At 37.1% G+C, this 18,754-nt stretch overlaps 1 protein-coding gene and 1 long non-coding RNA gene across 2 annotated transcripts in view; one reads left to right on the plus strand and one right to left on the minus strand.

Annotated features, from left to right (window-relative positions):
- The window catches only part of ALDH1A1 (aldehyde dehydrogenase 1 family member A1), a 53,911-nt gene extending 45,384 nt beyond the window's left edge, over positions 1-8,527 (minus strand). The window contains exon 1 of the mRNA XM_022573500.3: positions 8,400-8,527. Within this exon, the coding sequence (XP_022429208.1) occupies positions 8,400-8,465 (66 nt within the window). The 5' untranslated portion in view covers positions 8,466-8,527. The remainder of the gene's footprint in view (positions 1-8,399) is intronic.
- Positions 8,528-9,362: 835 nt separating this feature from the next.
- The window catches only part of LOC111174599 (uncharacterized), a 99,455-nt gene continuing 90,063 nt past the window's right edge, over positions 9,363-18,754 (plus strand). Inside the window, exons 1-2 of the long non-coding RNA XR_016393575.1 lie at positions 9,363-10,795; positions 11,429-11,505. This is a non-coding gene — a long non-coding RNA (uncharacterized LOC111174599). The remainder of the gene's footprint in view (positions 10,796-11,428; positions 11,506-18,754) is intronic.

The following is an 18,754-nucleotide window of genomic DNA, read 5'->3' on the forward strand; positions in this document are numbered from 1 at the left end:
GGGGAAAAGGATCATGCTATAAAAGTAAAAAAAAAAAATTATTGGATCCTATTTAACCATTATGTTAACTATATTCTAATTATGAATTTTGGACTCAGGATACTTTTGAATAATATATATGTGCAGTAGACTCAACTTAAAGTTCACAATATTGATGGGAAATTATAGATGCCTATTCATACTCTTAAACTTCAAGTGCTTCTTATTTGGGGAAACAATCAATGGAAATGTTGAAGCAACTTAAAAATTGATTTTTACTCTTTAAATTTTAGATATGTCAGATTGTAAGAGATGCAGTACATAACCTTTGGTAAAAAAAAAAGTGGCTGTTTCCTGAATGTAGTTTAGTGTCCAACAATAAATCATAATTTTGAAGAAAAAAAGGCTTTCCTGAGGAAAAGTTATTATATCTTAGTGTGTTTAGTATAAAGCTACAATTCTAAATAAATAAGCACTTTCTTCAAAATATGTCTGGCTTAGATCAAGTTAGGTTTGACTAATAGGCAAATAAAACCTATTAGCCTTATCTGCTGATATGAGATTTTTGGAACCTGTTGGCTCCCTCTAACAGTCCCTCGGGGAGCCCTAAATTCACATTATCTCTGTAGGACTGCAACCTGGCCAGCGGCTCCAGATGCCGTAAGAGAAACCAATGCTTTCTTGGTGGCAGAGAGATTTTAACAGATTTCACATTTTCAACGTACAAAGAATTTCTTTTAAGTCATGCCAAGAGTGAGGAAGTTTGATGAGATTCTCCATTTTATGTCACCTGTGTGAAATTCCAAACCTGAGAGCCTGGGTCTCAGGCATGTGAAGTGATGGGTACTGTTGTAAACATATAGGAAGTGATGGATGCTGTAAATGTGTAAACTTTTCTCAGCATTAGGAACCTAAAAAGCACCAGAGACCGTGAGGGTGGGGGGTGAGGGCAGGGAGAAAGCACAAGATGGGGGTTCAATAATAAGAGAGAGAGACTGAACAAAAGTCAGGTGTTAAACATTTAAAAGAATCAAAGCTAGATCTCTAGCAAGTACTTTTAACCCAAATGCAACCCATTTTGCAAAGCAAAATGTTGAGACTCAAAGTAAAAATGTCTAAAAGGAAATTAAGGAGGAAATAACAGATGGGAAGAAAATACTTAACTGCAGTCAAAAGAATGAAAACAAAATGAGGGGGTGACCAAAAGAAAAGTAAGAGAAATAAAATTTTCCTTTCATTTCTGTTTTATATTATAGTCTGAGTTCAGTAACATGAGTGTATACTCTATTCTTTCTTGTGCTTTGAAAAACCTTTCAGCCTTTTCAATTCAATTAGGGGAAAAGAAAAGATGCTAAAGCATTTCTGTTTTGAGCCACAACTTCATTTTGTCCCATAAATGACAAAAACACTCGTCGATAATTTCCATACATCATATATACCCTATATCAAAGAGGTAAGATGCAGAAGCACTAGAAAGTTCTGTATATATTTAATATTTAACAATTATCAAGACCCAATAAGATAATTGCTCGCATATAAGCCTTCTTCCTTCTGAAGAAAGTGCCAAATGGAGAGCATGATTCAGTTGTTTGATATTTGCATTCCTTTGACTTCTGAAAAAGTATTGGGAGAGCAGTGGAAATAGTTAATGGGATCTGGGTGAGGGAGGTAGCTGTTCAGGCAAAATTTTAAGAACTGTGCTGTTTGTGCAGACCCCCAGTCAAGAAATATACATTAATAATTCCAACATTACAATAAAGGCATCAGGTAGAGATAACATCAGAAATCAAATATTAGCAACACTCTACATACCTTGCAAGCATCGCCAGTGTTTGTGGGAACTTTTGACAGACACACACACACACACACACATACATATGCACGTGTGTATACTCCAAATGAATCAGTGTGATGAAATCCAGTTTACACAAATATTTATTTTTCTGATTTGTAGATTAGCAGTGGCTCTTAATTAAATGTTTAATTATGAAGCAATTATTGCTCCTGTTCTTTTGAACATGGCTCTATGTTGCCACTTAAATCTGGTAAACGTGTAATGGGTTTGACCACAATTATAATAGCATTATGAAAACACAGACCACTACCACCACCACCGCCCAAGCCATCTAATTGCTACCCTGAGACAGGTTTATGGCCATTTTATCAATGCCTGTATTCCCATGAGGGTTCTTTTTGGCTGATCTGGATTATATCATCCAGTAGATTACCCATGCCATTTCAGAGGCACTAATCTAACTTTGGGTTGCTCTTCAAATGAGTTGTTTCTCATACTCTTCAAGAGTTTTTCTCACCCTGCCCCCTTAGTCTGAGAAGTAGTTAATGACAAATCCATTAGGTGAAGTCCAGTTTAAAGAAATCATGTGAACACTTGTAGTCCTGAGGGTCCTCATGAAATGGGAATAACACCCTCTTTTGGGTATGTGCTATTTACTTTAGGATTTTGTTGATTAGGTTTTCTTGAAGCCAGGCAGGTGCCAGAGGACAAAACAATTTGCCAAGACACTGTCTTCAGAGATAAGCTAAAATATTGCATTCTTAGAGAATGTTTATCTCCCAGGATCAAAATCAATAGTTGGTTTCATCACTGGTTTGTGGCCATGATATAGTTCTTGCTGGACTCAGGCACTGAAAGAGAAAGTAAGTGCTTCTGACCTGGCTGGGTGTGAGTGAGTTTCTGGGAGAAATAGGAAGTCAAGTCCCTAAGTAATTAGATGGTGATCACTGTAGGTAAGTTATAAGGCGGACCCAAAACTTTTAGACAGTTGCTGCTGGTCAATGGACCATGCTTTGAGTAGCATCAGCAAAACCTTTAAGTCTGTTAGAGATGCAGAATTTCATACCTCACCTCATACCTACAGCATCAGAATCTGTGTTTCAACATGGTCTCTAAGTGAGGCACTTACACAATCAAATTTGAGATATACTGCTCTAGAGTATCTTCTTTCTATTAGTCCACATGTTTAGGGATCTAGTGTCCAAATCATCTCTCTTCTCTTATCATCCAAATTTCCATTCTCTCTATCGGATAAAGGAATGAATGATACAAATTAAATAACAGGTGCAAAAGCATTTGTTAGAGACGATCCAGTGAGATTCAAATACTACTATTTTTAATATTTAGGAAAAATATGAAATCATGTGGAAAAGAATCAGATCTGAAATAAGATTCAGAATCCGGTTCATTCTGTGCTTGCCTCTTAAAAACTGTGTGACCTTGGGCAAGTCACTTAAGCTGAGCTCAGGTCCCTCAGCTCTAAAATGGGTCACAAGTAACATCTTCCCTAGCTCCTTCCCGGTGGTTAATTATGAACTTCAGATGAGACCAGAAGATGAAAGTAGTTTTGAACTTTGACAAGCAGTGCAAGTATTTTGTTCCACTTACATTGGCAACTGAAAATTTTTAGAATTCTAGGAGTCATCTTGGGAAGGAGAGGGTTAAAGAGAGCCTGGACCAAGGAGCTAATAAGTGCTGGGCACTTTACACAAATTACCTCACTTAATTCTCACAGCCACTTTCCAAGGTAGTCATTATTATTCCCAATTTACAGACAAGGGAACTGAAACTCAAGGAGATTAGAAGCTTGGCCAAGGTCATATCATTAAATAAGTAGAAGAGCTAGAAATTGAAGCTGGGTTTATCTTGTTAAGCCACTGCACCTTGCAGCCATCCAGCTATTTGTTCAACTGCTTCCAAGCCAAAAGCAAACAAAATATTGCTTCAGTCAGAGGGGACTTAAAAAGATTTCCCAAATGAAAGCAGTGCCACGGCACAATCGTCTTTGTCTTCAACATAAGTCCTGTCCTGTTTTAAGCACCCGTCAGTGGTTTCCCTCAAATGAAATCCATCAGGCAGTCTGGCTGGAGGCTCCATCTCAAGTCTTATCTCATCCATGCTCTCTCTTCCTCACTTTATTCCGGCTATGTTTGCCTTTTGATAGTTCTTTGAATATACCAAACTCTTGTCCGCAGACGTCCCTGCACGTGTTATTACCTCTGGATCTTTGTTTCCCCACTTTCCATGGCCACCTTATGCTCTGCATCCCTCAGGTTCCCCCTTCCCTGATACCTCATCCAAAGTAAGCTCTTCCCCTCATATTGTCTCAGCTTTGTTTTCTTCTTTTTAGCATTTACCACAATTTGTGATTAAAGTATTTACTTACTTGCTTCCTTCCTTCCCACCCCACACCTTGCAGGAATATAAGCTCCATGAGGCACGAATCATACTAGCTTTCTTATAAGACCTAGCACAGAACAGTCATTCAATGATTTGTTAAATAAAGGGAGGTAAAATGGGAGAGAGGAAGGGAAAAAGGGAGAAACGAGTGAAGAGAATGGAGTATTTGGAACTACATGTGGTCTGAATATGTTTTTTGTAAGAATTTAAAAGGAGACAATAGGAGGGGAAAAAAACACTTTAAATTGTGCCTAGCACATAGTATTCAATGATTCATAACTCTTCTTTATCAAAAATATATCTTTAACCCACATGGGTTAAACAATAATACCAGAAATCTAGGAAAATATCTCCTCCTCTAACCAAAATGTATTATTCCCTATGGGTTGAAGAAATGCAGTCCATGTAGAAATTGCACACCTATGTCAAACTCCTCTGCATCGTGGTCTCTCCCAGCCCAAAGGCCGCCTTTTCAATCAAAGCAGAGAGTCTGTTTATTTCCAACCTTCCTTATTGTTCTCCTCTTTTTCTAAGTTGGTGGCAGACTTCCTCCTGTTGGCCTGGGAACAGCTGAGCAACAGCTGGAAAGGCTCATGGGCATGGCCCCACCAGTAATCAGGAATGAACAAATGAAAGACAGAATAAAGGTAGAATAGGATGTCAGCAACGCCATGTCCCAAAGTAGTGATATTGGTCTTAGACAAGTCACTTGTTGGTGTGAGGGCTGAGACTGCCAGCATTCCAAGTCTAGCTTTGTCATTTACTAGCTGTGTAACTTAAGCCAAGTTACTTAGCCACTCTGTTCTTCAGTGTCCTCATCTACAAAACAGGAATAGTAACGTCCTCATAGGGTTATTGTAAGGAGTAAATAAAATCATTGTAAAGGACTTAAACAGTCATTGGCACAGAGTAAACACAATGAAACTTAACTATGATATTTCGTGTGTGTGTGTGGGTATGGGTGTGTGGGTGTGTGTGTGAAATGTCATTAGCTGATGAAGATCTTTTCTAGCATGAATAAATCATTATTCAATGAGTTACATTTAAGAGTCAAGTTAAATATTTTGGGGTTTGAATCCTGTCTGAGAAAGCTTTCTTCTTGAATTTTCTATTTGTCTTTTAAGGTAGAAAACAGTGTTATGAAGGGAGAATGGAAAACAAATTTACCAAATCCTGTAAGAGAAAGTTCTTGATCCCTGAAATCCCAGATCAACCCCTGGAACTTCGCTCCAATGCGGTCCTGTCAGGTGGGGCATGACTGTGCAAGAAAGAGTGACAGAAAGCCTTGGAAAAGAGAATGAGATGAGAGGGACACTTGTGGGAAACAGGTCTAGGAAAGGCTGAGTAAAAGAAGGCTCTGGAAAATTGGAAGGAATTCAGAAAAATAAATAGGACTAGGATAGCTAATGTTAATCGATCACTTCCCATGTGCCAAGCACTATTTCAAGTGCCTTAAATGCATTAAACTCATTTAATGCTTTTTTCCACCTTAGGAATTCCTATTTTCCATGTAAGGAAACCAAGGCAGAGAGAGGTAATGTAGTTTGCCCAAAGATCACATAATTTCCGAAGAACCTCATCATTTAAAAGCTCAACAAAACAGATGAGTTGGCAGATGTAGGGTTTGTTTAGAATTGGAAAGGCGGAAAATGAGAATAGAGATGAAATCTGAGTTTATGTGCATTTATAATGATGTTATTGAGGTTTTAAGTTCTAAAAACTTTGGTATCATTTTAGAAAGTATTTCTTAAACTCTGATCTCTGTTTTATGCACCTTAAAAAATTAAAAATAAGAAAATAAGAAAATAGAAAATAAGTCATAAGAGACAACGATGTCTTTTGTTTGGATGAGAGGCAGTCTCAAGCTTGAGAGGGCGTGTAGTTCTTCTACCATAGTTGTAATAGTTTTTGGTTACTCAATTTTGCTTGTCTCTTCCCTCCGCATTGCCCCAATGACCAATATATTCTAGTGATAATAAAGACGGACACTAAAACAGTGGGAGAAAAATAATAGAGTTTAGGGGCTAGCTATAGAAGGTAATTTCTCAGACACTATAAAATCCTTGCTTATTTGGTTTGCAACCCGGAAACTTAGTTAATAACCATCATTTTCCAACTCCTCTTGCAAGTGCAAATCCAATACAATTCTTCAGTGAGGCACAGTAAAAAGAAAATGCAAAGGCATTTGAAAAAGCTCACCCATTTAGATTTAATTACATACATAACTGGTGTCCTCCCAAGTGTGAAAATGCTGTAACCAATAAATCAGACAATAAAATGGTATCTGAGCAGAACAGATTTTTAGAGAAGATGTGTGAGCAATCAAAATTCACTGACTTGCACTGGGCATTTTTACCCAGAAAAGTTCTTATATGCAAGAGTAAATTCCTGCTCTTGGAATCTTGCCTCCTTTTGAACACGAAGGTCAGTTAGTTTCCCTAGAGGGTGTTCTTGTGTAATGACTTTTAAGTGAACAGGAGACTTTAATCTTAAAATCATCTCTATGTGTTAAAGAATCACTAGGTCTGTGTTTGTATGTTAGATTTTTTTTTTGTATGTTAGATTTTAAGGACCATCTCATTTGTCTACTACTGTTTCTCACATGTTTAATTAATAACTACTAAAGAAACTTAATTCAGTAGAAAGAATATTTCATACTAGATGTCCCTGGAGATTCACATATAAGGAAGACTGCAAACTTCTGCAAACCAGATTTTCAAAAAAAGTGACATGCAGACTACCAAAATATCTTCCCAGGTAGTATAGAAAAAAAAAAAAGACTCTTATAATAGTAAGGGTATAATTCAATCATTGCCAATGGTTTTGATCTTTATGAAATGAATGCATTTTTAAATGTACTTACCTTGGATCGAAATTTCTTGTGAATAACAGAGTTAAGAAAGTTGGCAAAACTGGAGTCTTGTTATCTTTTGGGCATAACTTTGCCAAGTGCAAAATTTTTGGAGGGTATATATAGTGTCATCGCATTTTTCATATTCCCATTTGGAATAAAATCAAACCGACAAAAGATATTTTCCCTTTTAATAAAACCTTGTGAAAATAATACTTTAATACACTTTGTAGCTGTTGGTCAACCATGTTAAAGGCACAATCTGATCTCTACAGGCACTTTCCTATGGAAAATAGTCAGTCAGCTGAATAACTTCCTCATTTGTTGTGCTTATGAAAATGAAAATGTAACAGACTTTAGGATTTCAAAAGCATCCGTGGTCGCAAGTAAGGAAACAATTTAATAATAGCAGGACTTTATCATTAACGTATAATGCTCTTGGTTTTTCATTGGTTAATTCAGACAGGAAAATGGCTCTCCCTGAGTTGGAATAGTTCCTTTCTTACCTTCCTTTCTGCATCACACCACAAAGCTCACTTTTTAAATGATTTTGGTTAGATTGGTTTTGTTTGTTTTATTTGTTTTTCTGGGAGTTCTAGGCTCTGACTAGAAAGCAGGAATGTAACAGTGTGAAACAGGCAAAGTTCAGAGATACTCCTGATCGACTCAAATAGGATCCATTTCCTCCTTCTCTCTAGCTGTGGATTTTTAAATCTGGGTCTGGCTTCTGCTCTTGTTTCTGTAAATATTTATCAGCTAACAATTACATACTGGCTCCAATGGCAGCAAATTTGGCTGAAGAAATAAATAAGAATGCTTTCTTTCCCCAAATATGCTAAATAATGCAAGTCCCATGAATTTTTTTGTAACTGGAGTTTTCTTCATCAATTATCAGACAGGTCTTTCAATTTTGACACTCATTTGACATATATAAAAATCATGTTACTTCACTATGCTCTGTTTCTCTCTCTTTTTTTTCCTTTTTTAAAAAACATTCCCATTTGTTTGTCTGTTTCCAGTAAGTTTCTCTAGTAAGTATTTGCCTCTCCTATCACACATGCTAGGCTCTGCTGAAAGTTAATAGAACTGCTTAGTAAAGTCCCCTGAATCCTGGCACAAGAACCTTTTACAACGAAGAGAATTCCTTTCACTTAGAAATATTTTAAGAAATAAATTTATGAAAAGTTGCCTGATACAATTTAGAATTCATTATTTGATCAAGACACTAAACCCAGACCGGCATTTTGCAAGCCTTTTATTTTTATATTTACAAAGGGCTCTTTACACAAGTTTACTTAAATTGACCTTTTATGCTTTAAATAAACGTAGTTTTTATAAAACTGAGGCAAAACAGCAAATAGAAGTTGCACTAACCTTAGTATATTGAAACTTCAAATTGGTGAGTGGGACAGGTACATCTGGCATGGCTGAGGACGACATTTCTGGTTCAGCTCCTGGAACACAGGTGACAGGCTCAGCGATTTGGTTCTGATAGAGCACTTGGCTTTATTTGTTCCTTTTTATCTGCATGGGCTAAGGTTTATTTGCATACTGGGATATGATTGGATGAACAAACTGGGAGCAAAAAGAAAACGACACTACTTATTTGTAACACCTAGGGCAGGAAGCCCTTGACTTTAAACTTAAATCCTTAAGAAACCAGTGCTACAACATTGAAGCTGCATCTGGAGAGAGGGCACTATTTGCAGACGAATTAATTTACAAAGCCGAAACCTGTGATAAGGGTACGAAGCACAGCTGCTCTGGCCACTAAGGCCAGTTATTATTTTTTTGGCTTTTCATGCTTTTTATGCTGCTGTGAAACTTTCTGTTCTCTGACAGACTTGGAATCAGAGAATTTGAGGATTGAAAAATAATCTCAAAGGGCACTTGTTCTCAGCAGAGGCTGGTGTGTCGAGGACCCTGGCCAGGTATCTTTAGGACAGTGCAGTCAGAGAATCAGTCCATGTCCCAGAAAAGCAGGGTGCTGTTTGTAGAAGAAAGGCCCTCTATAGAGACCCTACCCCAAGTCAGCTTATAAAAAATCATACCAATCAAATGTATTTTCAGTGCTTGGTAAGTAGAACTACTAGGATTTCAGGAGCTCTAAATTATCTTTATTTAAATTACCTTTATTTAAATTACTTTTATCTAAATTATCTTTTATATGTGGGAATAGAAAAGTTAGCAGGATATTTTTTAAAAACTCGGACTGTGCTGTCACACAGTCACCACAGTAGCAATATGGCAATATCGTCTGCTAAAACTCATTTAAAATGAAAGTAACCTCTGGTTTTGGAAGTTGGCTGGTATTTATCAATCATTGACGCAGGCAATTGTACCAAGAGTGAATTTAAACAGGACTCCCAAGTAATACAAGTTCTTAAAATGAAATTAATGTTTCAAGTTGGGAACATTCAAAAAGGACAATTTTTAACTGTACTACTCCCATTTTAAGTACAATAGTTTATTTTATTGAAACTCTAGCAAAAGCTAGAGTCAGAACAAGATGGAAAACTTTGGATGCTCTTAACTGGTTACTAAGAATTAAGAACAACAATTATTTTTTCCAGTGAAAAATGCCAGCTCCCCCAAATATGAGATTTAGGTAGGGAAGCTAAGACTTACTGAGTAGTTACTCCAAATCAGGTGCAGAAGCCTTACTTTCTCTTTCCTTCCTCACTGGGTTTCCCATTTTACAGACATAGAGTAAGTAGCTTGCTTATGAACACAAATCTAATACGTACAAGAATTTCACTGGCCTGAATTTCATTTCAGGCCAGTCGGACGCTAAAACCTTGGCTCTTATTCCAATTTATTCTCCTTGCCCTCCTCTCCATAAGAGAGTTCCCAGATGGGCTTGAGAATCGGCTGTTTTGGTTCTCTAAGTGAGTAGTCACTCCTCACAGGCACTCAAGCTTAGCCTTCTATTCACCTAAAATGGGGGTCAGCAAACTTTTTCTGTAAAGAGATAATATTTTCCACCTTCTAGGCCAGATAGTTTCTGTTGTAACTTACTCAACCCTGCATGAAACAAACTACAGGCAATCGATACATTAAGGGGTGTAGGGTGTTTTGCAATACAATTTTATTTACAAAAACAGGAGGCAGGCCAGATTTGACTCATAGGCAGGCCCCTAGATTCTAAGAGAACCATCCCCAAGGTCCTTGCCTTCCCTGCACTTCACTCTTGAAGACCAGATGGAAACTTCTGTGCTATTTCATCATTTTTGTCTCTCTCTCCCTTTCTTTCTCTCACTCTCAATTTCATTCTTTTTGGAAAATCTAATTGTTTTCTCTCTTAAAAATGTGTTCCGAATTAAATGCACAATTACACAATAGCTGTTACATAACTTGCAGAGTGGTGCTCTGGCCAGGCCCAGACAGCTGTGTTTTGCTGCTTTCTTCTTCTCTCAGCTTTGCAGGTGTTTGTGGAGTCAGACACTTGTCCAGGCAGTGAAAGCTCAAAGCTTCATAACACATTTGGTGTGTCATCTCAATATTTTAAGCTCATCCTTAATCATATTCTATTGAATAATTACATAAGAACAGGTCCCTTTATGCCAGATATTACTGAATGTAGGTAAAAGGAACAGCCTTGGAAACAGGTTACCACACCTGCACATTAAATTTTAACAAATATTTACCAAGTATCTTCTATGAGTAAAGCATTGCGATTAGAGTATCAGGAACTCTCCAACCTTAATCTTACTTGAAGGGCAGATCTCTTCTGTCCAGAAACCACAGGCCCTGAGATTTCTATTTCTGAAGTAAGTATCATCCTGCCCCTGGAATTTGTCTCATAGAATAGTATATTTTTAGGAGTGGTTGCATGGGTAAAAGGCCTAGGAGATCACTTTCCTCCCTTACAAAGTGGCTTTGGTGAGAACACAGGGCCCAAGAAGCCCCACTTCAAGACTGGACCCAATCGTGTATATTTTTATATGCAATATATATTTGTATATTTTGCCAGGATTATGCAGCAGGGGAGGGGCTGGAACTTGAATTTGGGATTAATAGATGAAGGATGTTTAATCTTCCTTTCTTTCTTAGGGACAAGTTAAGTTACACACACACACACACACACGGCAATGGGGGGATGGGGAAAGGAGCATAATTTATTTTTATTTTGAATCTGACTTCTTACAGTCCTTTGTGAAAGCTGTCATTATACCAAGAAATATATAGACCAGGTCATCAACCATTGCTGAAACTGCTGTCTCATTTTATAAGGAATCTCTCTAAAACTCCATTTAAGCCTTAGTCACTGAAAAGCTAATGGAGCCTAACCTTCTCCCACCCACATGAGTAATTGAAATAAAAACCATTTATATTTAACAAACTTAATTGTATGGTAAAATAAAAAATAGCTGATTTTCACATTTTCTGATTTCAAAATCCAGGATCAATTGGTTGAACTTCTTTTGCTCAGTGACATCTGCCATCCCTGACACTTCATTGTCACCTTCAGCATGACTGGGTGAGTCTGCCAGGCGGTTAACCCAGCAATGGATATGTCCCTTTGCTTTTGATCACTGCAATTTCAACAGACACCACATGGGCTTATGTGCCTATTTGGGTTTTAATAATTTGGAAAAAGTGGATCTTGTATGTGATGAGAGAATATGTGCTCAGTTGGCAAGTTGCTATTAAAAATGGAGGTGGAGGGCTTCTCTGGTGGCGCAGTGGTTGAGAGTCTGCCTGCCGATGCAGGGGACGTGGGTTCGTGCCCCGGTCCGGGAAGATCCGCGGCTGGGCCCGTGAGCTATGGCTGCTGAGCCTGCGCGTCCGGAGCCTGTGCTTCGCAACAGGAGAGGGCACAGCAGTGAGAGGCCCGCATACCGCAAAAAAAAAAAAAAAAATGGAGGTGGAAAGAGAATTCGAGTATGTGAACATATGTGTTTGTGGGCTAATTTCTGTTCATCTGACAATCTTTTCCAATTGACGATATTTTTTTACCTCTGATTTCCCCTGCTCCTCACATATCCTATCATCGCTTTCTCTTTGTCCTGTGTTACTAAGATGGCAGATGTCCCTCTTACCTCATACAATGAGGACACTAATCAGTAGGGTCACTAAAAGAAATAGTAGATTAAATCCTCTATAAGACAGTTATTTCACTTTTAATAGGTTTTGCTAAACTTCATGGGCCAAAACCATTTCTTAGAACTGGGTCTGCTGCTAGAGTTTGAAATAACCTTGCATAAATAATGTTCACATTGTTGTTGTTTCCTCAGAGTACAGAAAGAATTTTAAAGACATCTTTGAGGCAATCTGAATATAGACTACTTCGAGATTTTTATGTATTTTTAATTTTTTTACAATTGTCTTATACACAGATTATTATTGTTATGCCAGTGTGTTTAATAATTTGACGAGATTGAGTGTTTGCATAACACTCAGTTTTGTTTTCATAGAAATCACTTTCCCTTTCCTCCTAATAAATCAACAACTTAAATAACATTTAATTTAATCATGCGGTTGAACTACTAGGTTCATGTGAATGATAAGATTTTGGAGCAAAGAGATTTGACTATTGCTAAGCAGACAAAATTGTGCCCAAAACTGAGTGTATGTAGACATGAGTGTCAGTACTAATTTTTTTCTCTTTTATTTTTTATTAAAAAAATTTTTAAGTCAAATACACCATGTATAGAAAAACTGCAAAAATCATAACTTTTTATTTATAACATCTCAACAAACAGTCATGAAAGGAACAAAACAAAATAACCACCACTGGGGTCAAAGAATTGAACAATATTAGAACCCTATAGCCCACTTTGTACATCCTCTCTGTCACTATCCCCTTCTTCCTCACCCCAGATGACCAGTATCTTAACTTCTAATGCCACACATTCTTTTTTCCCTGATTTTGAACCTGTAAGCAAATCATACAGTCAGAATATTTTTACAAAGGAACTTCAGAGGTGCAAGTTAATCTGGCAAGTGAGTTAAATCGTGGTTGTAGGTAAAGAAAGTTTCTCAGGGAGTACTCTCCACCCAGATATCCTCCAATAAATTTAAATTATAAGTGCAAAATACGCAGCAACAAGTTAGCATTTTTAAGAGTCAAAGGGCACTTTTTTTAATCCCAATCCCGGCACATGTAAGGGTGCAGAGAAATGACCCTTTTCCTGTAGCGTTTCTCAGAGCTTAATAACACTTGGCAAATTGTATTAAAATATTAAAAACATTTAACCCTTGATCTGGTTATTCTAATTCTAGAAATTTCTTTTAAGGAAACAAATAAATATGTGTAAATTATGAACAAGTATCTTTAAAAGAATATTATTTATGAAATTTAAAAAATACCAGATGGTTAGATAAATCATGGGTTAGTGAAAAAAGTAAACAAATACTTGAGGAACTTTTGTGATATATTGTAAATTAGTAAAAAATGAAAAAGCAGGTTATAAACCCGTGTGCCCTCTGTAGGCATGCTAAGAAATTGTGCTTCACTCTTAGTATTTGGCCGAAATCTGCAATTTGCCTTTGACCTCGGCCTGAGCATTTGGAAAGCTAAATAGCTGAATTTTGACTTCAGTGTCATTTCTGGCATTTTGAATTTATGCATGATAAAAACAATCATGTGATTTCTTTGGTTATATTTTATAGAATTTTCCCAGGCTGAATAATGACTCCTAAAGATATCTCTGGAAGCTGTGAATGTTACCTTATATAGCAAAAGAAAGTTTGCAGATGTGATTTAGTTAAGGATCTTGAGATGAGAGATTATTTTGGATTATCAGGGTGGGCCTTAAATGTAATCACAAGTATCCTTGTAAGAGGGAGGCAAAGGAGATTTGACCACAGAAACAGAAGGCAGTTTGACCACTGAAGCAGCTAGCTTTGACAATCAAGGGTCTAGGAGCCAAGGAATGCAAGGAATGCAGCTCTAGAAACTGGAAAATACAAGGAAATGGATTCTCCCCCTGTGCCTCTGGAGGGAACTGGCTCTGCCCACCCCTTTGATATTGACCAGTGAAACTGATTTCAGCCCCATGACCTCTAGAATTGTAAGAGAATGAATGTGTGCTGTGTTAAACCACCAAGTTTATGGTAATTTGTTACATCAGTCATGGGCACCCAATACAATAATCAATGTAAGCAGGAGTTCAGGGTTGCCAAATAGTATCCGCTGTCATTGGTCATGCCCTCTGCATGTTTTTCTAGTTTATTGTTAAAATCCAAATATTCATGTTCAAATAAAGGGAAGCCTCCCTCCCATCTGTACCTGGAATAAAAACTTCTCAGGTGCTGACATTTTGAAATCCTTCCAGTTTCTGTTGTAGTATAAATGGATATTCATTCAACTGCAAAAGTAAGATGCAATAGAAAATGATGTTTGTGAAAGCCTTTAATTTTTTAAAATGATCATTTTAGCTAGACAATATCAAACTTGGTTTGCATTTGCTTGCTTGGATTTTTCCCACACACATATGTACCCAGATCTATAACTACAATCCAAACTTATCTTCCAGGCTCTGGCTTAGGTTCCAGCTGCTTGTTCGGTACCTGAGCTACATGTCACATCTAGTCAGGTAGCTGGATTTGAAAATTGAGAGCCTGCATATTTGTTTACGTGGACCATGCAGTATGATTAAAAAAAAAATAGAAACATTTACATAAAAACCCAGATTTTAACTTGACCATCAAAAGACTGGAAGAGTGTTTTAGCCTGCCTGCCCATTGGAATCACCTAGGGAATTCAAAACAAAACAAAACAAAAGAGATTCCGATTCAGTAACAGTGGTTTGAGCCCAGCTATTGGTATGCATTTAAAGTTCCTCAGGTAATTCTAATGTGTGGTCAGCTGTCAGAACCGCTGAAGCAGCTCTGGCTCTATTTCCTCATGGTGCTCAAGGTTGGAGTGACATCCACATCACCTGGAAATTTTAGAAATGCTAATTCTCAGGTTCCGTCTCAGAACAACTGAATCAGAATCCTTGGAGCTAGGGCCCAGCAATCTGTGCTTTAAGGAACCCATCAGGTGATTCTGAGTCAAGGTCAAGTTTGAGGATCACTGCACTGAAACATAGACCCAACCTATCTCTAGTATTTAGTTCAGCCTATTTTCACTCAATTAGGTTAACTACCTAGTCTCTTAGTTCATATTTTAAGACCCTTGATTGAACTCATTATCATTTTTCAAAATCAAACCTTTTTCTTGAATTTTCTCTTTCTGCTTATAACAAAACAACAGCGACGAAAATTCAGGCATCTGTGATTCCTTGCCTTTTTCCTGTAAAACTATTAATTTTATTTATTGAAATAATTATTACTTTCAACTTTCCAGTGTCCTGACATTTTAGGTCAAGGTTTTAACGAGCACATAGCTGTCATATTTTTTTAATCCAATCTCAGAGTCTCTGCTTTTAACATGTACGTTTATTCCATTTCTATCTATTTCTATTTATTGTGATGACTGATGTACTTTGTGCTTTCTGTTTGTCCTTATATCAGTTAGGATTAGGTTTGGTTGCCCATTAGGGAACATCCAAAATAAATACTCAAAATGGAAATGGATTTCTCTTTCACATAAACAGACATCGTAAATTGCTCATCCAGGGAAGGCATGGTGGCAGAGTTGAAAGATACAGAGGGAATTCCTTTCAGCTTACTGCCCCAGCATCCCTGAACTATGACTCTTGGCTTCCTGGTAAGAGAAGGCTGCCAGAATTCCAACCATTGCATTCATATCCCAGGATTCAGAATGGAGAAAGGGGAGGAAAAATGACAAAGGACTAGGGTCCACTGCATTTTGAGGAGGTTTCCCTTGAAGCTTAGAGCTCAGTGATCAGAGTTTAGTCACATATCCACACTTAGCTGTAAGGAAAAATAAAGACTGTACACTTTTTCTGGGCAACCAGGCTCATAGTTCAAAATCAGTAATTGTAGTAGTAAGAAGAGAGGACTATATTGTAGAGGTAACTGCATACTCCTTTACTTCTTACCTCTCTTCTCTTGTAGTGATTGCAATTTCTCTATTCCTCCATTTTCACCTCTTTTTTTGTTTGGAAGAAATGCTTTCTATTTTTATTAGTCAACCTATAAATTTTAATGCACTTCCCTCATTTAAAGCTCTAAATTTCCCTCTAAGCATGTCTTTAGAAGCATCTACAAGTTTGGAAATAGTATTTTCATTTTCAGGCAATTAAAAATACTTTCTAATTTCCATTGTGATATCTTCCTTGACTTATTGTTTATTTTGGTGTGCATTTCTTAATTTTTCTATTGGTTGGCAATAAACAGCCCCCAAGTCTTTGCAGCTTACATTAGTAAGGCTATATTCTTATGTGCTTACAAATTTAGCCTTGATTTATCTTCCTTGTGAATTGAACTTTTTATCACTATAAGATGTCCCTGTTCATCTTTATGCTTTTTGCCTTTGTTTCCTTTGTCGGATAAATTATACCCACAGTAGCTTTTCTTTAGGTTGGAATTTGCGTAATATATATTCTTCCATCTTCTTACTTACAATCTCTGTGTCTATATGTGTTGCACGTCTCTTTAAATGACCCATTGTTGGGTTTTCTTCATTTGTGCAATTTTACAGATTTTCTATTTTAATTGGATCATTTATTTTATTGACATGTAATATAATGTATTGATAAATTTATGTTTAAAAATTCTATCATCTTACTAAATACTTTTATTTGTTTTACTTGCTCTATTTTTCTTTTCTTACCTTTATAAAAAATTGATTTAAAATTAATTAAGATATTAGTTTTAAAATTAAACTAAACTATGTTAATTTTTCATTTAGTGTACATTCATTTAAATTAATTTAAAAATTATTTATTCTCTCTATTATTTGGGGAATTTTATATTGGGTTTATTATTTTAATAATAGTTCAAAGTCTAAAATTAATTTGTACCTTTACTCTTCCTTGGCCAATCTAAATACGTAGAACACTTTAAACTTGTTTACATGTCTCCCCATATACATGTCATTGCTGGTGGATGTTTATTTAAATATTTGTGTGTGCATGTTAATATTACTGGATATTCTGTTTTCCACTTCAGATCCATTTCATCTCTTTGCCTTATGACACGGCTCTCTTGCCCTCTGGCTTCTGGTTTTGTTCAACCAATAGGAAAGGGAGGGAGGTGCTGACAGGAGAATGGAGTGTAGCAGGAGAGAAAGCCCAGGATACATGCTCCCTTGCTTCTCTCATGGCTGGCTGGCATTCTGGCAGGGTTCTGGCAGGGCTGACTCTTCCTCCTATGACTACGGACCTTGTTGAATGTCCCTCACTATAGAGTGTTGGCTTTATTCACTGGGCTCTGAAAATACCATTTCCACCTCCTGTCTCTTCAGGCTTTCAGGAGTGGTCACTGCTTCTCACCTGTGCAAGCTCTAGGTTCTTCAGTATTCCTTGTGGATTGTCTACCCTTCTGTAAAAAATTCCTTCATTATATCATTTACAGAACTCCAGCCAGGCATGCCTTTTGTTTTTGCTGTGACCCTGATATTATTCCTTTAGAATTTCAGATACATCTTTTTGTTTTGTTTAATTGTATAATTAGTTATGTATAATAACATAATAAGCACTAGCAAACCACTACACAAAACAGAGTACTTTGAAGATAACCTACATGTATACTTGTGGTCCTTCATTCCATTGCTCTGTCCCCTCTCTCCTACCCGGATGAGAAAATTATGAAACCTGTGTTTATTATTATCTTGGCTGACTTCCACTGTATTTCTATGTATTCCAGAAAATGGTATGCATGTGTTTGTGTGTGTGTATGTGTATACATTTTAGTTAGTTCTAACTTTATTTTTTTCTTATTTAAATGTTTTTTGTTTTGTTTTGTTTTTTGGCCATGCTGCTTGTAGGATTGAACCCAGGCCACAGTGGTGAAAGCACCGAATCTTAACCACCAGGCCACCGGGGAACTCCCTTAAATGTTATAGATAGAATTCATTCATATTGTTGCATGTCACGTAGTTTCTTTATTTTGACTGCTGGGTGATATACTTTTCTGATAATAGTTTATTCATCCAGTCTTTGATAATGGGTTTTGGGGGGCTTTGCTATTATGAGCAGTGCTTCTATGAACATTTTTTTTGTATGTGGTACGCGGGCCTCTCACCGTTGTGGCCTTTCCCGCTGCGGAGCACAGGCTCCGGACGCGCAGGCTCAGTGGCCATGGCTCACGGGCCCAGCCGCTCTGCGGTATGTGGGATCTTCCCGGACTGGGGCACGAACCCGTGTCCCCTGCATCGGCAGGTGGACTCTCAACCACTGTGCCACCAGGGCAGCCCTCTATGAACATTTTTGTATACACTTTATTGGCTATATATCTAGAATCAAATTTGATATTTCTTAAGGAGAGGAATGTTAAACTTTGGGATATAATGTCACAGTGATTGTATCAATTTGCACTTCTATCTCCAATGGAAAAATAACCCTGTGGATCCATATTCTTCAGCATTTGAGTATCAGGCTTTTTAATTTTTAATAATCAAAGAGATAGAAGGTGGTATCGCACTGCAATCTTGATTTGTTCTTCTTTTGTCACTAAGTATCTCGAATACTTCATCATATGTTTATTGGTTAGTTTTGTTTTTGTAAAAGCCTATTCACATGCTTTGCACAGTTTTATTGTATTGTCTGTGTATTTTTAAATTATTTTGTAATGTTTAAAAATATATACTTGATTCTAATCCTTAATCATATTACTAGTGTCTTTTCTCAGTTTTGAATCTCTAAATTTTAATT

The sequence above is a fragment of the Delphinapterus leucas genome, chromosome 6, assembly GCF_059928025.1.
Source record: "Delphinapterus leucas isolate spDelLeu-1000000601 "Yukka" chromosome 6, BTC_Dleu_Yukka2, whole genome shotgun sequence".
In the NCBI taxonomy this organism is placed as follows: domain Eukaryota; kingdom Metazoa; phylum Chordata; class Mammalia; order Artiodactyla; family Monodontidae; genus Delphinapterus; species Delphinapterus leucas.